Source organism: Phalacrocorax aristotelis, chromosome Z, assembly GCF_949628215.1.
Source record: "Phalacrocorax aristotelis chromosome Z, bGulAri2.1, whole genome shotgun sequence".
Lineage (NCBI taxonomy): Eukaryota > Metazoa > Chordata > Aves > Suliformes > Phalacrocoracidae > Phalacrocorax > Phalacrocorax aristotelis.
In genome coordinates this window covers 10,714,324-10,736,895 of record NC_134311.1, presented here as the reverse complement: position 1 = coordinate 10,736,895, position 22,572 = coordinate 10,714,324, and the positions used below count along the sequence as shown (strand labels likewise).

The following is a 22,572-nucleotide window of genomic DNA, read 5'->3' as shown; positions in this document are numbered from 1 at the left end:
CAATTGGACATGAGAGGAGAATTTTTCACAGCGAGGACAGTTACCATTGGAATAATCTCCCCAGGGAAGTGGTTGACTCGGCCACGTTGGACACCTTCAAGAGTTGTCTGGACAGGGTGCTGGGCCATCTTGTCTAGACTGTGCTCTTCCCAGAAAGGTTGGACTAGATGATCCCTGAGGTCCCTTCCAACCTGGGATTCTGTGTGACTGTAGTGGGAGTCTGGACATGAACCAAATGTGTCACAATCTACAACAGAAATACCTATATTTGAACAGATGATTCCCTTGCCAAAGGTTCTAACTGTAACCCCTCTGTATCTTACCAGTACCCTACACCTCGTCGCAGAAGAAATAAATTCCCTGGGTTTATGTACTTTGCTATGACAGTAACCCACAGGGCTTACCTGAAAGCTTTAACTTTTGCTATTTTTGCAGTCATGGCAGTGGCGGCTGCGCTTGCTCCTGCTGGACTACTGTATTTATCTGTGCTGGAGCCACCAGTGTTCTGCATTAGGGTAGCACTGATTATCCTGGGTGCTGGACCAGCGTGTTCCAAAGGGCTAGAAGGCCTCCCCCGTTTTCGTGCTCTGAGGAGTGTAGTGTAGCAACACTTTGAGGACTGGGCTGGGCTGGTAGCCACAAAGCCAACACATTTCTGTGTCCTGGGCATGCAGTCCTGGCTGTTTCAGGTGACCAGGCTGTGCTCAGCATGAAATCGTCTCCCTGGCTTGAATTGTGTTGTCCCTGTAAATTGTATGGTCAAAATTTGTCCAGTCCTAAGCCCTTTCAGAATTCAGCCCGTTTCAGGCAATGTCAGTCCAAAGACATAGTTGCCTTACTCTCCCTTCTCCAGGTTTCCTACCCAATAAGGTACTGATAGATAACTAAGAGTTGTTGGAGTTGCTTGTTAGGAACTTTGTTCATGCACATATTTGTTTTAATATGTGTGACTGTTTACTATGCCGTATAATCTGACATTTGGTCCAGAAAGGTGGAGTTGCCGAGTTATTATTTGTAATTACTACATTTCTTAAGGCAGGGCCATTGGTCGCTCTTGATATGGGCTTGTGCTCAGCAATGCAGTAAATTAAGCTGATAGGTATTATCATGTTGTTCATATTGCCCTGTCACTTGTTAATTGTGGTGTTTAATTATGTCCTGAACACTGTGTTTATATTGTTGCAGTAACACTATCAGGCGTTAGTATTAAATTCAGCACAATCTGTACTGGTTTTAATGATCAAAGCTAAGCTTCTCTTTAGGCAGGTCAGTCTTGTTTTATTAGTTAAATTAAAGGAAGTTGTCTAGTATATTTCATCTGATGTGAAAGCTATTTTTCAAACATGTCTAGGACTCTTAAATTTCAAGATTTATTTTCAAAAGCACTTGATGATGGGAAGCACAAAAAGAAAAGTCAGATCCACCAAAAGTGTATTTTTGCCATGATTTTTTTCATGTTGAAAGGCCAAATCTTGGTTGGCCCTCCAGACTACTCTCCTACCTCTTCTGTTAGGTAGAAAGGAGACAGAATTGGCATTAGTAGGCCAGGTTAGTACAATGTTGTAGAAAGGAGCAACTGCAAGTGCATTTTCTGAAATGTTAAATCCTCATGAAGAATTGGTTTGTGTTTAGGAGATCCTTAACATCCCATTGCATCTCATGGTTGATGGTTACAGTATTTCCAGAGGTGGTTTCTTCCTTTAACAAAAATAGTTAGAAGGGACTATTACTACTTATCTTCCACAGGTCATTGTCATAGTTTTCCTCTGAAACTAATTTACTGTGCTACTATCAGATATTTGTTTTAGATCTATAAACATGAGTGAATGTGCGATAGTGCAGAAGGAGTGATACTCAGTCTGCAAAAACTGACATGTAAACTGGATTTGAAACTTGAACTGAAGTGGAAACATGTTTTCCAGAGAAACATTGCTGCTTTACTTTAAGAAGGTGTTAATTTGACCGTAGGGTAAATGTGTTTACAGGATAGTTTTGTGCTATTCTGTGGTCCTTTGTACTTCTTTCTTGGGGAAGCAAAGCATGCCTTAGTTCTTATTCTCAGTTTAGAGCAAGTATAGCTTAAATGAGAATTTCTGTTTGTACTGAAAGTTTATTCCTGAAGACCTTTCTGTGTGCATGCTAGTGTTTCAAATCAAAGCAGACAGTAGGATAACAGTAGGGGTTGTTTTAGTTTTCAGGGATACTGGGGCCTGAAACGAGTTGTTTCCTTGTGTTCCCCATAGATGTCCCCTTTCCCCAGAATTCATTATACCTTCGCACAAAAAAAGAAGTGCAGCTAAACCAATTCACTTGTTTGGGCTGCTGCCTGCATGCTTGGAATCTTTTCCAGCAAAGTCTCATCTTTTAATGATGTTGTAAACAGTAGTGCAGCAGTGCACCATCTGCACCCGAGACTAATGGTATTAATCTGGTAATGCCTTAGAAACCAAAACATTATGAATTCTTAAGCAGACAAAAGTGTAACACTTGACACAATGTTTCTTGCGTTTTTTCAGTGAAGCTGTTCTGTAACATCTGCCTGATACTGGAATAAACCATGCAATTAATCTAACAGTCGTATTGACAAGGGGATGTGACAGATCAGAAGTGAGCATATAAGGTTACACCTTACCCTTTAGGGACCATACGTTGAAATCTCTTTTGTGCGAGGCACAATTCACATATGGACTATACAGTTTCACAGTCTGGATACAGCATCTTTGCCACACAGATGAAATATGTGTCACTATATCCAAAGACTGCTATCAACAAGCAACAGTTTTATGTGTCCAGCCCACCATAGATGACAACTGTTCTGTGGAGTTTTCCAGGTTATGATGTTATTTGGCATAAGGGGTGTTCAATAGGTATCTGTGTATTAGAAATTAAGGGTTACATTCTGCCTCCACTGATGTGTCTCTTGTAATCTATAGAATGTGAAGGTGTGCTGGTTTTGGCTGGGATAGAGTTAATTTTCTTCACAGTAGCCAGTACGGGGCCATGTTTTGGATTTGTGCTGAAAACAGTGTTGATAACACAGGGATGTTTTCAGTACTGCTGAGCAGTGCTTACATAGAGCCAAGGACTTTTTCAGCTCCCCGCGCTCTGCCGGGTGCACGAGAGCGGGGAGGGGGCACAGCCAGGACAGCTGACCCCGACTGACCAGTGGGATATTCCATACCACATGACGTCATGCTCAGTATATAAAGCTGGGGGAAGAAGAAGGAAGGGGAACATTTGGAGTGGTGGCGTTTGTCTTCCCAAGTAACCGTTACGCGTGATGGAGCCCTGCTTTCCTGGAGACGGCTGAGCACCTGCCTGCCCATGGATAGTGGTGACTGAATTCCTTCTTTTGCTTGCTTGCGCACACAGCTTTTGCTTTCCCTGTTAAAACTGTCTTTATCTCAACCCATGAATTTTCTCACTTTTACCCTTCTTATTCTCTCCTCATTCCACCAGGGGGGAGTGAGTGAGTGACTGTGTGGGGCTGAGTTGCCGGCTGCAGTTAAATCAGGACAGAACGGAATCTGTTATATATCTGTAGACCAGAACAGCTACACATTACATCTCTGTAACTCTCTGGAGGTGTAATCTGCTTCACTAAATTGCATTGGACTTTGAATACTACAGTTTGTGTGGGACCTACTCAATTTCAGAAGCACCTTTACATTTTTATTATATTCTCAGGTCTTATCAATATGTTTATAATAAAGTAAGTCTCAGCTAGACCTTTAGAGAGGTCTGGATAAACTTCTGAAGTTATCTGTTATCTTGTGTTGAAATATATCGGCATGACCATTTTCCTGCTGTGAGCTTAATTTAACTCCTGTTCAGTCCAGTGATCAAAATATATTTTAATCTGAATGTATGCTTACATTGCAAGTTAGCTCTTTATTTTTCTATATTCAGAACATTTCAGTTTTGTCTGTTGTTTGACTAGTTTTTCTTCTTTTACCAAGTAGTAGAAAATACAATGCTAGTGTTCATATTTGTTTTAATATCAAGAAGTTGGAGCTGAAACAAACAGAATAGTGATGACGCTTAGCAGAATTTAAAAAATTCAGATTTCCTGGCAGTAGTGGATTATTCCATTGTAATTATAAATGGTGTAGCCAGTATTTGAAGTTTTCTCCAATATTTCTCATGTTCGTTTATAGTGATCATGTCCTCTATATTTATATGTTACTTATACCACAGTTTTCATGCCAGCTTAAGCAGGTGTATTAAAGAATGAATCACAGCATAGTGGATTTTATCTTGAATTCCTAGGTGTGCCACATCAGTCTGGCTCTGACCTAAATGGAGGTAATCTCATTTTATTTTAGAGCAAGCAGGTGAAGAATTGGGTGATAGGCTCTGGTCTTACAGGCTGTATAACTTGTAGTGTGTTATCCTGTTCTTAAAACGGGAAGCACGCAAGAGGAATACTTCTCTAATTGCGTGTACTCCCACACACCTGCAATAATTTAATAATTGAGCCTGTCTGCACATGATGATATAAAAAGCAGCAAACTTAGGTGGTTTACACTTTCTTTGTATTTTTGCCTGATTGTTTTCCATAGTTGAACCTAGGGTTAGAAACTCAATAGAGACAAAATGGGATGTAGCCAGCAGTCTTTGCTTTGGTGCCTCCTGTCAGCCTTCTAAATTGGTGTCTAGCTGACACACCAAATCTTGTTGCAGTTCCTGGACGTGACTGTGAGAAACATTAAGTAGAAGAGTGAAGAATGGGAGAAGGAATAAAAATTGAAAATGAAGGTGGTATTTTGTAACAGAGAGGGGATTAAGAGGGATGGAAGTTTCTTATAGAGAAAAACCAATAGGGGAAAGCGTTTCTGAATCTTTGTATGATCTTATAGCATTGCTGAGATGTGGGTTTTCAGTCTGTGAAGCAGTATGGGAGAAGCTGTCTGTGAAGTACCATCCAATTTGCTGTAATCATGGCATCTGCAGATACATGTCCAGTGCTTTGCACCTCAGTACTCCTTGGGTATTATCAGTTGTTCCTAAAGAAATATCTGCAGTCTAATATTCTCCCTGGAAGCTCTGCTGGAGCCAGAGCAGTGGTCTGCAAGACAATGACTCCCTCATAAAACTGCTTGCTTAGAAACTCAGTTGTGTGGCTTGCCATCCTGGGTTCTCACTCATTTTTCTAAAGAAAACTTGTACTTCTGTCCCTGCTGTGTTAGGATGGGGATTCAGCCTTCTCAGTTAGTCACCTGGGTGGCACGCTTTTCAGAGAGCAGATACATTATTATTTGGGAGTACTCTTGGGATCTGTGGTGATTGCTGCCTCAAAAATTATAATGGTGTCTGCCTCTCTAATAGCAGATATTGTGTGTGATACAGCTGGGTTTACTCAAATAATTTGGGACTGTATTAAAGCCATAATGCATGGAATGCATGGGTGGCAAAAGATGTGATTGAAATGGGATAAAGAATAGCAAGGTAGCAATGCAATTTCCTAACCATTTATTTATGTAGCAACCAGAATGATGAAAGCATCCTAAAGGGCAGTAGGTCTAAAGCTGTTTTGGCTTAATGCCAGTTTAGGAATAAATTATAAGTGCTAAAATTTGTGTGAACATAATCAGCATTTTCAGTATTGTGAAAGATTCTGTACAACTCTCATGAATAAATTAAATATTAAAATAAATATAATAAAGCCATGTAGTACAAGTGCTAAATATATAGTGGAAGAAAAAGTCTCAGCACCATTATTTTCTGGGTGTTGCAGGATGTGTGTCTCTGGTAAGAAATAGGAGAGGGAGAGAGATGCAGAACCTGGGCATGGAGACCTTCAACCATAAAACCAATACTCTTGTTTCTATCATGATGTGAGCCAGGGCGTGGCATCTAGGCCACAGTCTGGATGAATTGGTGAAAAGCGTGTTGCTGGTACAAGTGCTTCCCATTTGGCAGACTGTACAAAAATGAGGGGAGGGCTGTGGTAGGTTGGAAACCTCAGGTGCTAATCATCATCTAAGACCACGCAATAAGTGATGTTTTGGGAGGATATTCTTCAGTGTTGTTTTTCTTCTGTTAGCTTGAATGTACAAATTATGATTTATGTAAGGTTCTCCAAATTATCTGCAAAACCTGTATTTTGCAGGCCTTCTGGTAATACTTTTAAGTCAGTTTTTCAGCAGCAGGATATCGGTGGGTAATGAAGTGCTATACATTCGGATTTTCAAATTGGGAGTGAGCTGTTGAAAGAATAGAGAGAAGACTCAGAGTCTGAGTGCAGGTAGTGCAGATAGTGCAGGGCTGTTTACCCCAGTGACTTCTCCACACATTTTGGTGGTTTTCCTGCTTCTGATCTCACAAAGCCTGTTCTCTCTCTTCAGTGATCTGGGGGTTTTTTTGCCATAAATACTCTGAACCAACCTCTGCTTCTGACGTCTTAAGGGTTATATGAGTGTGTGTGTCTTACAAAATCTTACTTTGAGGGAATAAGAATCTTACTGGTGCATGGGCTATACATGTGTTTAGTGATACACTGGAGGTGCTATGAATTCCTCCACTGCTGTAACCACTGTAAGCACCTGTTGGTTTGGATATGACTTTGATTCGACAACCTTTCCTGTGATGTGTGTTCCCCAGCATCTACACTCTCTTGGCGAAAAGGGCCAGGACATAGGTGCCTTTAGGCAGTTCCTGCTAAAGGTCTTTTGTCCAGCTCTGCTTCAGGAGACGTGAGGGCATTGGATGAGGTATGGTGAAAAGTGGCCTTAAGGTTTCAAGGGTTCATTAAGAAACATCACCTCAGAACGTCCCTACTGACATTTTACTTATACCAGCAAATAAAAGTTTGTAATTAAGTTGCTCTGGTTGGGGCCTAAGACAGACTGCTTGCGTTGGAGTCACAGCATGTGCTAGACACAAGTCTACAGGTACACACAGGAAGGTATCAGGTTTACTTTTTGCTTGGTCAGAAATTGTTGGGGAGTTCCTGAAGTTATGGTGTGGGAAACTTGGTGCATAAACTAGTTCTGAGGGAAGAAGCTTAGCCACCTTGACAACTCCCACCTTCAAACTGTGCCAGCTTTACAGTCAATTTTTGATTAAAATCAGCAACTGGCTTTTAGTCAGAGCTAAACTGAGCAGTGCCAGGCTGTGGGGAACCACTCTAGTTCAAAGCAGAGTCCTTCAAATGACACTTTCCAGAGGTTGTCAGCTGTGCTTTCCCTGTTTGCTGGCAGCTATGGCTGCACAGGCTACAAGGAGTACTCAGTTACTTTGCTTCAGAGTAAATTGCTTGCTGTAATGGTTGGGAAAGAACCCATCTTAACCCTCCCTGCTTGTCATGAATGATGACTTTTGTATGAATGATGATTTTTGTTCCCTGATTTCTGTAGTGTTGGGTATTTACTGGCCACAGCTGTGGACATCTTGGTTTGGAAAGCCAGATCCTTAGCTTGCAGTTAAGGAAGTTTTCCTCTTTTTATACTTGCTAAGAGGTTGGTCCTATATCACAGTAAATTTTTTGTGTGTGGTTAGAAGCAGAGTACTGCATAGTGCGAAATGGCTGAGGGAAACACAAAATCCTTATCTCAGAGCTAGTTCTGGATGAGAGTTGCTCTGACCACAAACTGCAAAGAGTAATCAAACACTGTACTTCTGCCTATAAAGTGCTTACCACAGGTGCTAATTAAAAAAAACACCCAAATCCTCCTTCTAGATCAGTTTGTGAGTAGGAGTTTTGTTTGCTGTGTTAAATGCCTTCTGAAGCACGGTATTGGTTAAGCAGCCTGTAGAAGAGGCTTTGAAAGTAGTTAGTTCACTAGAAAGGTAAAGTAGAATCATTAACTGGAAAGTTGTTCTTCAGTGTCTAGGGGGAAGAAGGCACTTCCACAGTTGTTGCCTGCATCATATTGCTAGTGCGTTGCTCCTCTAGTGCTGGTGCGCTATGGTCTGTGCAGAGCTGCCCAGGCAATATGGTCCTGGCTGCTTTCTGTCTGCTAATCTGCATTAAAGGACAGCACCTTTTTGCTGCCCTATACTCTCCCCAGGTGAACAATCCTTGACAGTTGTATCATGAATTGGAGAGCAGCTGGCTGTCCTTAGAGGCGGTAGTTACTCTCTTCAGTGTTCTTTCCAATATTAAGTGTTGATACATCATGTCTCTGACTTCATTTACTTGCTTTCATTATATTTCAGGTGTCACAGATGACAAAGAGAACACTGGTTTTTTTCTCTAAGGGAGTCCTCCTGCAAGACTGCTGATTTAGAGCTCTGGAGCGTGGACAATTATCTCACCCCAGGTATTCTGTTTCTAGTCTGGTTTAGGGGGTGTGTGCATATATTTAGCAGATTCTCCGTTTTTACCCCTGTGCATAATAGTAAGTCATTTTGACCAAACGGTAAGATTGAAGATGATAATGTTGCAGGGTCGTGATCAGAACGCTTTGCAGAAGGAAAGTATCTTCAGCCATCAAGTTAGTTTAGTCCTGCAAGTTAAGGCTAACATATAAAGTAAGAGTGGATAATTTATTTCTCTGAAGTTTGAAAGCATAGATCACGCAACTAGACACTGGGAACCCCACCACCAACTGCACAGGCTACGCCTTGTGACTGCACACTGCTGAAGCACAGTATGACTTGCCAAGTTGCAGGCTACCAGTACACCAGACCCTTAACCTACAAAATCATCCTTTCTGTCATATCTGTGAAATCTTTTGTATTCTTCAAAAGTCTCATGTACAAATACCTTGATTTTATGCCTCCTTTGTATGAATTTGAAAATGTCCACAATCAGCTGTAGTTACTGCCACTGCCACCATCTGTCAGATAGAGCACTTTGATCCAAACCATGGGAAAGAAAGATTTCTTCTGTTGTTTCATACACTTAGCTTTTCTGGTAACCAAGCATAGCTGTGGTTTACAGTCAATGGATTGGGTCCTACAGCTGCTGGAGCTCCATTTCAGGACAAGGTTTTAAATTTATGGTATAAATAATTGAAAGATACTTGCAATTAAAGTATCCTCCATTTGTAAAGAACTATGTATTTTGCCTTGTTTTGATCAGCCCTGCTTTATAAACACAAATAAATCCTATCTCCCCTTTGTTATTACTTCACCTACTGGAGTGTTTAGTGCCCATAGCAATCCCACTCAGTTTTGAGTTGCTGGCAGTCAATTCGAGGGGCTGCATAGGTCAGGCTTGACCTCAGTTACGACTCCCACATGATTTTAGGCAAATTTTGTCTCTCAGCAGCATGGAGTTAAGGGTAATTTTTTGTGACTGAAAATCACCATGCTCATGTCAGTGTTTGTTAGAAAGGGCGCAGTGCACCAATTGAAGATGCCAGAGCCTCGGTGCGGGTATTTGCTTTGGAAAACATCTCTGAAATCCGGAGCTTCTTGGGACAGTTGCTGAGGCACTGTGTAACCAACCTGCCTCTCCCCTGTCCACCTCCCCACATTAACTTAGGCTTTGGTAGGAGAAGCCAGAATAAGGCAAAAGGGTCTGAATGGATGTCAGCTGACCTTCTTACATCTGGTTTTCAGTATCTATGCTTGCAGGAAGCCCTGTTTTCTCCATGGAGTGTTAGCTTTTTGTCTCTGCCAGTGTAGAGTACGTAACATGTCTCTGGCATTGTATCTCTGTTTCTCTGCATGCTTTCCCTGGACAAGAAAACGAGTGGGTTTTTTGAAATGTCACTGAGGTGGAACATATGATTTAGAGTTTTTTCTTAAAGCAGAACACATACGTGGTTTCCCAAAGCTAAGATTTAGACCAAAAATAAAACTGAGTTTGGCCACTGCATGCAAAGTATGGCGCTTGAAGTTCTAGGGGATAAACTGCTGCTTCCAGCAGATAAGCCATTGTATTGCCTTATACAGGAAGACCTGCCCTCTGGTTGATCTGTGCACAAAGGAGAAGAGTGAGGCCCTGACGTGAAGTCTCAGACTACATTTTCATGTGTGCATGTTCTGCTGTTCCCTATCACTCACATGAACTGACTGGCATTTTTTTCAACAGACTTCAATGGACTTAGTTTTAGGCTTTTGCGTCGGAATTGTTTGGATCTTCTGAGAGCGTAGGAATGAGCAAAAAATCGTATTTTAAGTCTCACTGCCTACTCAATTGTGCCAGTGCTTTTAAAAGCCAGAATATAGATTTAGGAGTGAAGTAAGCTGAACAGAACAGAGAGGTTTGTGAGGTTCAACTGTAGTTTAATAAGGAGTTCTTAATGTCTTGTCAAAGGAGAGTGTTCAGAGGGTAAAAATAAAATTTTAGTGCTGTTGGTCAGTATCAGAGCTCCCATGACTGCAGAATCGTCAAAATTTCATCGTGAGAAACAGGTTAGCATCAGAAATGAAACCAGCTGGAGGAGACAAATGTGTAATATCGCGGAGAATCACCACGTAATTTCATTTGTATCTCCTCTTCTTCAAGGCCATTAAAATTTTCTTAGTCCTTTCAACAGTCTTCTGTATATTGTGTTTAAAGGAAAGGGGGATAACAGTTTACTGTTGCAGCAGATGCTGCAATAAGCCTGCTACGAAAGTGTAACGACCATACACTGTTGTGGTGAGGACTGCATCCACAGAGACTGAGATTTTGGCAGAAGCATGGTTAGTGAGCTGATTCTATTGCTACTCTTACCACAGTGAGTAAGCCAAACCCCCCAATCCACCGGTATGGTAACTGTTTACAAGAGCAATGATTGTAACAGCAGCTGGCGAAACAAGGCACAGGCACTCATAAAGGCTTTGCTTTATTAGTGATGGAAGGGCGTAGCAGGCCACAAGGGCTTGATAACTGAAAGCAGAGGCTCTTTGTGTACTTACAGAGAATGCAGTTTAGTTACTGTGTTTGCACATGTGTTAGCCACAGCTCAGGCTAGTAAAAGCCTGTGAACCAGGGAGAGAACTGGAAGAACCTAGGTGTGTAACGAAAAAAAAACAAAACCAAAACCCAAGCATTCAAAAGGGACTGTTATAACTGCACGCTTCACTATGATCTGTCACTCTGTCAGACTTCAGCCTTGGTAGTTTCCCAAGCTAAAGGGAGTTCCCCACCTCCTTTGAAGGTTTGGGAGGTCTGAAATGATCATGGCAAACACTGTGATTCACTAAAGTAGCTGTGGCTGAAAAAGCACTCACACAGGTTTCCTATTCCATCTGTCTCATCCTCTGCCTTCCACACAGACCTTGCCTTATGCTGTCCTCTTCCCTGTGCTGTGTGGCCAAGCAGGGGATCAAAGAAATTGATTAGGATGAAAAAATTGGTTGTTTGTTTAATTATTGCAGTTTACATCTTAGTCTCATACAGCTCCCTGCAAGGGGATATGTAAATGTCTGGGCCGGGTATCTCAGGGGAGATGACAAGAAGGCAGGAACATGAAAGGTGGGGAGATGAGGCAGGAGTGACTTTTCAGAAAAAAATTGTAGCCGTACATACCCCTGCCTGACTATGAGTCTGCAGAGGGAAAAGACCTTAAATTCCTGGATGAAAGAGGAACAGAGGCTGAATTTGACTGTAATCTACACCATACATTTTTTGCAGTTTCTTTACTGTAGTTCTGAGAGATACCTATTTGAGTTCACCTTAAACTGTATGCTACATTAAGACCATGTTCCTGACTGGATTGCCCTGGGTTCTGTTACAATATAAACTTGCAGTGAAGGAATAAGTGCCAGGGTACGCTCAGTGTCTTCATGGTGTTCAGTGTACCTTTCCAGAACTTCAAATGAGGTATAATTTTATTTAATACCTGTAAAAGGCACTAGAATGATACTGGTTGAGAGGCGAGTCCCCTGTTAAAATACATTTATCCCCATGGTGAAAAGCATGCCTCATTTGGGTTAATAAACAGGACTTACCACCTAAGATTTGGACAGTCGTATCTGATTCTGCTGCTGTCAAACAGCTGATATACTTCATCATAGAAATGACTGATGTTTAATCAACTTCTAATTGTTTTGTACAAACAATTTTGCTAAAGGAGAGTTGTAGTGTAGAAGGGAAATTTGTTGACAGAAGTGGAATTAAATGATTGTAATTGAAGTATTGGGATACTAAAATGCAATACTTGTACCTAACATTGCCTTTAATATGCTTGTGACAAATATGTTGATAATATGATTAATGGCATTTGTCTATAAAGGACTTCAAACATCATGTTTTATCCCCTGATACCCGCCTAAGCCACTGTTACTCAGTTACAACAGAGGGACCAACCTTGTTCTTTAGCCATTTATTATTTTTCAGTTTTATCTCTATGAAAATCTCTGTATTTTGGCGGAATAATAAAGCACCATTTTATTCCCTTTGTCAACTGTTGCTGTAATATTAGCATAGCTTAGATATTTTCAGGCAGAAGCTGATGCAATTTATTGTTTGTCACATCCTACATAATTATGTTCATTTTCAAAGCACCCAGTTTTATAGACAGTTACCCACTGTATTTTGCTTTCCCTTTTCAATCTTTTACCTTAGAAATGGCATGGAGTGGTTAGCAGTCTAAACAACAAAAGAATCAAAGGTTATTTATATTTACTCTGTTGAGCCTTGAGACTTTGATTATGAAAATACTTCTGTGCTGTTTTCTGTGTTCTTTTACAATTGTGGCTTTTATCAGTCTCGTGAAATCACTTGTTCCTTTGCACAGACAAAAAAAAAAGGGTGAAATGAAAGGATGCTGCTATATATGGGAATTGTTTCTGACCATGGGGAGGCTTCTTTCCTGTCAGTGCTTTCCTCCAGAGTACCTTGAGGCTGCAGTGTTACTGTGGTTATCACGTACAGATTAGTGTAAAGTAGTCCTTGTAGCTTTAGAGAAAAGAGGACTTTAAGCCAAATTCTGATTTTTTTCCTAAAGTTTCTGGGACTTCTACCACAATAAACAAAAGCAAATTCTTGTCCTGAAGCATAAGGAAGCTTCCTTTCACTGGGTGCTACCATTTACTATTGTTACCTTGTGTATTAACTGGCATGCTCAAGGTTTCATGTAAATAACACAGAAACCATGGACAAAGGCTGCAGTAGGATATTGTTGTGCTTAATAGTGATGGTTCTACCTGAAAACTTTCACTGTAGAAGCCATGGAGAAGCTATCAAAGCCAGCACCTGGGAAACCGAGACATTGTTTACACATAGCTGTGTATACTTCTAAGAAGTCTTACAGTAATAATCCGATACCCTTAATTTTGGGAGCTCAATCTTTATGGGACTTGCAAGATTGTTGAGGGTAGGATGAAATGTAAGAAAGATACACTGACCCACAGAGCCTGGTTCCTGTGTTTGTGTATGCTGTCTCTAAAAGACATTTTCTCAGTTACCTAAATTTGCTTTGATCCTTTTTCCTTTCTCTTTCAACTCTGGTGCAACCATAAGGCAAATTTTAATGTCCTTGTGCACATTATAGGTTAGTAAGGGGAGGGGGTTTTGCCCATGAAAAAAGTCTTCTCGTATCATGAAGTTTTCACTATGAATACAAAAATTTGGACAATATTTTTTTCATTGTGATTTCAGGTGAGTTTTAGCTGAACTGCACAAAATTAACAATGTAAATAAGATACGTGGAATATTATTGTTCCTACTCATTTAGCTGATTTTTACTTTGTTAATAGGAAATGTACTTTCAGATATCAGGACAGGCCTCTTTCCTTACTGACTAATTCTTCATACTAATGCCATGAAAAGCCGAAATCAGGACTCAGTAGTCTGAACAACTATTAGGCAGGTATTCTTTATTGCAGCGCTAGCCGCACAGGGGATCACTCCTCCTGATGTGTGTGCCCGGCACAGGGTTGGTTGCATAACTTACACAAGGTCTGCGTACATATTCATTAGTTTTCTAAGAAAAAGATAAACATATTCATTGTTTTCCAAGAACTCATTATGATATGCAAATGCCCTTTGCGCGTGCCTGTTGGTGTCTCTGGGTGGTCGTCAGGGGTCTCTGGATGAAGGATATACTCTTTCTCACTGTGTCTGCTAGTCAACTTACACTTTCGCACACACTCAGTTCTGAGATCACCTATATACTGTCCTTGAGGGTTTGTCGTGGTTCAGCTTCCGCTGGCAGCTGAACACCATGCAGCCGCTCGCTCACTTCTCCCCCCCGCCCCACCGTGGGATGGGGAAGAGAATTGAGTCAGGCAACGGGACTCATTTCCGAAACAACCTCATAGACACCTGGGCCACAGAGCACGGCACTGAGTGGGTGTATCACATCCCCTATCACGCACCAGCCTCTGGGAAAATTGAACGGTACAATGGACTGTTAAAGACAACGCTGAGAGCAATGGGGGGTGGGACATTTAAACACTGGGATACACATTTAGCAAAAGCCACGTGGTTAGTCAACACGAGGGGATCTGCCAGGCGAGCTGGTCCTGCCCAGTCAGAGCCCTTACGTACTGTGGAAGGGGACAGAGTCCCTGTAGTGCACATAAAAAATATTTTGGGCAAAACAGTCTGGGTTCTTCCTGCTTCAGGCAAAGGCAAACCCACTTGTGGGACTGCACTTGCTTGAGGACCTGGGTGTGCTTGGTGGGTGATGCGGGAGGATGGAGGAGTCCGGTGTGTACCTCAAGGGGATTTGATCTTGGGTGAAAACAGCCAATGAACTGAATAATATGCTGTTAATTGCTGTATAATGTTGTATGTCATCACTACTATGGTTGCTATATGCCATATCAATGGAATGTTATCATGGTGGGAATCTCCCAATTAATAATAATAGCAAATGAACTTTCAATTGAACCAAGCAAAGTACAGCAGTGATAGAACAAGGACTAACAGTGCAGCAGTGACGGAACGAGGACTGACTTCAGCATGCAACAATCCGACACCACGCACAGCACCTCTCTGAAAGACTCTTACAATAGGTGAAACCCAAAGTCATGGGCTAAATGAACTCAATGGACATTTCACAGACATTTTACAGGGGTGGTCCATAGACTAGGGGAATCATAAATGAAATCTGTATATTCTGTTAAAGGATGAGAAGGTGGGTAGGGATTATTGAAATTGTACTGAATAGTATGGGACCTGAGCATGATGTAAATGATATGGAGTAAGGGGTGGATACTGTCATGGTTTCAGCTGTGATAGAGTTAATTTTCTTCACTCCAGCTGGTATAGAGCTGTGCTTTGAACTTAGCATGGAAAAAAAAATGTTGAGATAACACACAGATGTTTAGGCTGTTGCTGGGAAGTGCTTGTAGTAGTCAAGGACATGTCTAGCCTCCCATGCTCTGCCGGGCGCACAAGAAGCTGGGAGGGGAGGAGACACAGATAAGAGAGCGGATTCAAACTGACCAAAGGGATATTCTATATCATGTAATGCCATGCCCAGTATGTTACCTGGGAGGGGCTGGCTGGGGGAGGGAGGAAGCAATCGCGGCTCAGGGACGGGCAGCGTCGGTCGGCGGGTGGTGAGCGGTTGTATCGTTCGTATTTCTGTGGGTTTTTTTCCTTTTTTTCCCTTTCCCTTCCTTTTCCATTTTATTATATTAACATTATTGTCATAATAATAATAATAATTATTATTATTTTATTTTAATCATTAAACTGTGCTTATCTCAACCCACAAGTTCTTTTGCTTGTCCCTCTGGGGTGCCATGTCACCACACGTAGTCTGCTCTGGTTTAGTGTTTGCTCTGCAGTTCTGTATCTTTATGGTTCTGTACATCTTCTTTTCTAAGGTCAAACATTGTCGTAATTTTGTTTAGGCACTTCTTGTCTTAAAGCCTTTCTGACTCCCCCAAAGCAACAAGTTTTAGTCATAACAGTTCTAACCCTGTCAGTGCTTCAGTGTGTTGAACAGAGAACCTGTTCATTGTGCAGTGTAATACTGGCTCTCAAACAAGGCCCTGGAAGTAGAAAAAGTGTACATTTGCTAAATCTGAGAGGAGCATGGTATGTGTATGTGCCTCCATATAATGTATTTGCTGCCTCAGTTGTCTGAGGTAGCTGTAAGAAAATGGCCCCTTTTATGGAGAATGAAGTATGAAGCCAAACATGAGAATTCTACAAAATGTTGGACCTTAACAGTATTTGCATCAAATGTGTGCTTTCCTACAGGCTTCAGCTGGCTTTGGATTAGACTATGCAAGTGCTCAAAATGAAGACTTATATTTTGGAAAGAAAAATGTAAAAATTAACTGATGCAGAGTTGGTTTTCAGGCAGTGTCTTCCTTGATAGACAGCTTACTGTGTGTTTGATGCTGGAAAAGTGATGTTTCCTCACTTTCTTGATTAATGAAACATGAATTATACTAGCTACCTTCCCATCAGCCCTCTAAAGCTTGCAAAATGCTCACTAGAGTGCTGTGATGATAGTTGTTTATAAACCATGTCATTTAACATTCTTATTACCTGTGATTTAACAGAAAGTATATGATGAAATGATATAGTATGTTTTTAACTCAGCAGTGACTCAGACATGATTCTGATCACCTTGTGTGGTTTGTTGTGGGTGGTTTTTTTGGTGGTACCTGCATGGGTAGAACTAGTTTATTATTTCCGTATGTTGACCTGGTATACCTGATATTTAGACTGAGTTGCTGTCTCTATATGTGTGTGTTTCTGCATAAAGCTGGGGACAGCATTGATTACTGTGGTGCTGATGCTATGGATGAAGCTTGTGAGGGTCTGGTTCCCTGTCCTGAGATTATCTCCATATCTGTGGTTACCATCCTCAGCCATGGCTCTGCCAGCAAGGGAATTCACCCAACTGCATTATTCATGCCATGTTCCTCAGGAAAAGCTGTTGGTGACTGTCACACATCTTCAGAAATACTTTTCTCTGAAAAGAAGGAAGAGAGGCTAAAGTGTTGGAAGGGGGTATCTATATGAGCTGCCCATACCAGGACAGACATATATTAAGCGTTTCATTCAGAGGAGCATCCAGAACACTGGCCCTGTATACCATCAAATCAAACACCCTGAGCCAGACTCCATTCTTTATGCCCTGTCATATAGTTAGGATGTGTCATAAAAGATCAGAAGCTGGTTTCTGTTGCCTTTGACACAGGTATAAGTCAGGAGCAGTTCTGCTGGCATGACTGTGATATGAGAGGAGACTGCAAAATATCTGTTAGCAATAGTCAAATTTAATTTTATGTTGAAGGAGAGTGGGTGCTACTGTACCACAGAATTCAAGGAGTTATGATCCCGTCTAACCACAACATTGTTCACAGTGTTTAACCTCTGAAGTAACTCTCCCAGACCAATTGGCATAATGAAACAGAGCATTTCTCATTCTCGTCAGACAAAAATTGTAGTGGAAATGAAAGGGCTTTAAAAATCAGGAGGTTTTGCCCACGGTTTGTTGTTGAGGTTATCTGGTGAGTTTTTCTTCCACTAATGCTGTGCGATTTTGAAGTAATAGCTTTGCTTTGTGAGTCTAACACTATAAAGTTTTAATTGTCAGTGTGTAATCTGGGATGGAATGACAAACTTCTCATCATTGATCGTTGATTCAAACACAGTGCAGCAACGTGTTGAAGTATAGTGGTGAATGAGCTCCTGCAAAGGCTTAGTGATTCAGTCTGAAGCAGAGGAGTGGCCATCCTACCATTAACTACTGCCACTTTATTGCCTAAGCAGTAAAGATGCTTTTAGAGCCCACAGACTCTGGCTAGAGCTTTCCCATTAGCTTCAGCCTCTAAAGGATCCAAACCTAAAGTGGCTGTGTTTAATCTCTGCTGAAAATCAGGTGAGCCTGTTCTTTTGTCTCTTATGAGTGAAGTGAAAGCTTCATTATTCCAGGGACATAATAGTGATTCTGTATGTAACTGCTTAAAAAATCCTAGCTGAGCTGGTTGCTTGAGTGAGGGGAATAAGGGCCGCTGTGTAACCTGCAGCAAAGCAGTCTGTTTCAGAAGTGAGGTGGTGAATCTCAAAATTCTTGTTTATTTCTTCATTCATTTCTGTTAGCTTTTGAGTGAGGACCCTCACGAAGTAGGATGCAAAAAAAATATTTCAGAGGGCTGATTCACCACAGTATTTCTGCTAAATTCAGGTCATAAACTTTTCTGTTTTGTATTCTTGCACATGAAATTGCATGACAAAGCAAGCCGATCCATCCCTTGGCTTTCCACAGCCTTCAGTCACATTTTAAGAGAGAGAAAAAAAATCAGCTCTTAGCAGTGCTGTCTGAGAAGTTAAGCAGTGAGTTTGACTTCTACAGTCCAGCTTTACAAAGATAGTGTGTAGTTTTGTATTGTGTGAAGTGATAGCAAATGAAAGAGGAACAGCCTTAACTTTTATTGCAAGACGCTGAACAGAAGACTCTCCAGACAGGAAATGTATAGGAAATTCTTGTTCATTGTGATTCTGCCTTGGTGGGTTGAAGAACAGTTTCGTCTGGCTGCACAGTAATCTTTTGGATTAGTCTTTGGGTTAATTTGATGGTGATGTATGTGTGCTTCCACAGACAGTTTCAACATGTGACTCCTGGTACACAGAAGAGTTGAGACAATGAGTTGTTTGCTGAATATTTTGGTTGCTTTTTCTCTGTATTAATTGGTTTTGTGCAGACTTACTGAATGTATGGAGAGGAGTGGGAAAACGTATGTATTTAATATGATTAATTCTGTTTGCATATTCAGTAGAAAATAGCTTATAACATATTGTGTCTTCAGTTTTTCTTGGAAAAGCTTTAACAGAAGTGAGTACTGTGCTCCAAAATGTGTCTTTTGAAGATGAGTTTTATTCAGTGGTCAGCTTGTTGTTTTAAATAAAAACTCCTTGCTTGTTCTGGTGAATATTTACAGGTGAGGAAAGAAGTCAAAGTAGCCACATAAGAGCACCAGGTATATTAAAGTGGGGAAAAAAGTAGTAACCTGAGCTGTAAAACTCTGGACCTAACATCCTTATTATTGCAAACTGGGACATTGGCTCCATGCCATCTCAAAGTGTGTCAGTCACAAGCTCAGCCTGTGCAGCTGCACTCACCTATTCTTTGAAAGGCTTTTAAAAAAACAGCTGACTGCCACAGAGCATTTGAGAGCTGGGGGTTATGGGTCTTTGTAGCAAACAACAAACTGTAGGGCAAAGTTGCCTCTTTAAAGTGCCTTCATTTCCTGCCAATGACACTTAACTAAATTGTTCCAAGGCTAGTTTTGTTTAAAATCTTCTTTCCCTGGCCTTTGTCAGGTTTCAGGATCTCTACATTTTAACACTCAGGATTTCTGTGTTTTAGCATTACTCCAAGGGGCATGTCAGATATGACAATACTCTCCCTGGAGTTCATCAGTGAACTTCTCATATTTTGCTGGCACAGAAACAATGACACTTTATCAACTCATGACCAGAGTATCCCTCCATCATGCCATCAACAAAAGGCAAAATAAGCACTTCTCTGCTGGTTTTGTTTAGCTGCTGCTTGCTGGCAAATTGTCTGGATGCTAATCTTTCAGCTGTTTGGGAGAGGATATTTTATGGTTCTATTGTGTGGGAGCGGGCACAGATTTCTCTTTGCTTTGGTATGTGTTGCTTTCTTGTGGTGCTTAAGAAAAAAGAAGCACCTTTTTCTCTTCTTCTCTGCCCTTCAGCAAAGCTTTGGGCAACTGCCTACAGAAGAATTTAGTGCTTTCCACACACAGCCTAGTAAAATTTTCATGGACGTGATTTCTGTTAAGGGAAACAGTGGAGCATACATAATGCCATGACGAGAAATCATCAACCACTGGTAGGGTAGGATTTTTGTAGTGCTGTGCAAATATAAAACATATGGTGTTATTTAATTTAAATAATGCACAGCACAAAATGTTTACTCTCTGTCTTTAATCATAGTCTTTAATCATAAAACCTTCACTACTAACACAAAAGTCTAGTTGAGATAGCCCCTATCTACCCTATCGCCTACTAATGGCCTACATTTACTGATGATAGTACTCTTCTGCACTTGTATATGTAACAACAAACAAGGCTCTAATGCATTAGTTTATTTTTGATGACAGGCTGGCCAGGGTAGGTTAGATGGATCAACACAAAATCTATGCTATTCCTTTTGTAGCAACAGCAATGCCAAGAGTTCCCCTGTAGAGAAGATGAATAGGGCTATAAAGAAGGTGGCACCTTCACCATTGCTTTCTCACCATTCTACACTATCCAATAGAATATTAAGACTGTTACTGAATTCCTGAAGATGGGTCAAGAAAAATAACCTTCTCTGTACAATTCCTTGGGAAACAGGAATTACTTCTGTGCAATAGTGTATGTTTCACCCTAATTAGGTTTTATAATATTTATAAAATTAAGAATAGAAAACAGATGTGGAAAAATCTTGCTTGGAGATTTTTTTCCTACAGAGAAGAGCACTGAAGCTATGGCGAATGCTTAGGGGCACCATCAGTCACTTTAGAGTCAGTTAGATAAGTCTTCTAAATTGTAAGATAGTATTTTATATACTAATTTTATAAATGTATTATGTATGGTATGCAGTCATTGTAAAAATGCAGCACAATGAAAAGGTTGATGTAAAAATTATCTAAAGATGGAAAGATTATACAAGATTTATTGTATTCCCTTCTTTATGATAACTTAAGAGCCTCTAACTGAGTAGATATTTTAAAAGGATAGAGTAGTTAATTCCTTAATACTTAAAAAATTAGGCTTTTTTTTCTTTTAAATGTTTACCAGGTTACGGGTTGACCAATTTTTAATGCTGGCTTGTTATGGATTTGCTTTTCAGCTCATAACTACTAGAAAATTACTGTATAAGTAAAAAACTTACAGGGCCATACTTAAGCTTAACACTAACGTATATTGTTTCCATATCCATAGGGACATGAACCCTTTTGGAAAGGCTTTCATGAGGAAGAACTAGTAGACTGCTCTGAAGTTGAGACAAGCTTCTCTGAGAAAAAGAACAGGGGCTGGAGGACCTGTGATAGGGAGCAACTGTTTTCAGATACATACATTAAATCTCAGCTGTGCTTTTCTGCCAGCTGCTGCAGAGCAGAAGATTAGCAACATGTCCATAGCTCTCAAGCAAGTGTTTAATAAAGATAAGACTTTCCGCCCAAAACGCAAGTTTGAACCTGGAACCCAGAGGTTTGAACTTCACAAACGAGCTCAGGCTTCTCTGAACTCAGGCTTGGACTTGAAAGCGGCTGTGCAGTTGCCCAGCGGAGAGGACCAAAATGACTGGGTGGCTGTCCATGTTGTTGACTTCTTCAACAGGATCAACCTCATTTATGGAACTATCTGTGAGTTCTGCACAGAGAGGACCTGCCCAGTGATGTCTGGAGGCCCTAAGTATGAGTACCGGTGGCAGGATGACATGAAGTACAAGAAGCCCACAGCGTTGCCAGCACCCCAATACATGAATCTTCTCATGGACTGGATCGAGGTGCAAATCAACAATGAGGATATATTTCCTACAAGTGTAGGTGAGTGTGAGGAAGAAGTCCTAAAGCATAAACTGCCTTTCATTCTGTGTACTAAGCATGTTCTCTTCCCACCCTCATTTTTAGGGATTGTGAAATTCAAGCCTTTAAACAGGCGGGGAGGAGGAGGGCATCTTCCAGGAACAGTGTGAACCATATGAAATGTTAACTGTGGCTGTTAGATATGGTGGGGTTTGTCAGCCTAAAATGTTTTCATTCAAGCCATTTGTCCCTGGTAAGCCTCCCAGGTTGATAACTAAGGGTGATCAGCATTGCATTATTAGCTTGTTGAAAGCTAATCAAGTTTGCATTGGTTTGCACTTTGCCCGGCACTTAGGCAGATACAGAGCGATGGAAAGCAAAGCCTAATTAAGAGTGGTACCCTCCCTCTGAAATGTGTACAGCTATGGGCAGTACAAGGCAGTGGAGAGTCAGGTATGCAGTGAACTCTGCCCTCCCACCCTCTCTTGACTTCCCATCCAAAACTGACAAATTGGGAAGTGAATTATTCTCCAAATTACTGTTTCTAAGACTATATATAAAACTAAAGAGCTTTGCTATGGTTTAACCAGGCAGCCCAGATGAGAGAGCTGTTAAGGGCAGCACAATTTTCCTTTTACAATACTACAGTTAGTTTTACTGAAGAGTGGGGCAAGTAAGTGGAAGTATCTTTGCTGGAAAAGTTCCCTCTGGATGAGGAAGGCTTTGCTGAAGAGTGTATTGTGTAGTGTAGCAGCATAAATCTTTCACTGTGTCTGCAGGTAATAAAAGGGTGTTGTATTTTAGAGATGTCAGTGCACTTACATAATTTTTTAGCAGTTTTAGTTAATGAGTCCTAATCCATCTCTTGAAAGTGGGAAGGCTGGGAGCTTGCTGAAAGGAATGTGAGATGTTCTATATAAGCACTTGGCCCAGAAAGTAACAAACAAGAATGCTCATATGTTAAAACTAGTTCAGCTGAGTATTTTGCAGTTATGTGCAGCTAGGGCCTGCGGCCAGCTGGTAGATGGTACATGAAGAGGCTGCATCTATCAGCATTTCCTGGCCTTTGAAATACCTTCTTCTTGGCCTTGACAGCTATTTGTCTAGACAAACTTGTGATTTGTTTCCCAGTTCCTATTACTTTTCTTTTCTACTAATAGGTAGAAAGAAGGCCGTAACTATATGTTTTTTAATCTGGGCTTTGCCAGCAAGCAAGAAGAGGAGGATTTCAAA

At 41.0% G+C, this 22,572-nt stretch overlaps 1 protein-coding gene across 2 annotated transcripts in view; it reads left to right on the top strand.

The window, feature by feature from the left end:
* The window catches only part of MOB3B (MOB kinase activator 3B), a 104,314-nt gene that overhangs the window by 22,967 nt on the left and 58,775 nt on the right, over window positions 1-22,572 (top strand). For both annotated transcript variants that reach the window (XM_075078474.1, XM_075078473.1), the window contains exons 2-3: window positions 8,161-8,264; window positions 20,753-21,360. In XM_075078474.1, the coding sequence (XP_074934575.1) occupies window positions 20,943-21,360 (418 nt within the window). In that variant the 5' untranslated portion in view covers window positions 8,161-8,264; window positions 20,753-20,942. The remainder of the gene's footprint in view (window positions 1-8,160; window positions 8,265-20,752; window positions 21,361-22,572) is intronic.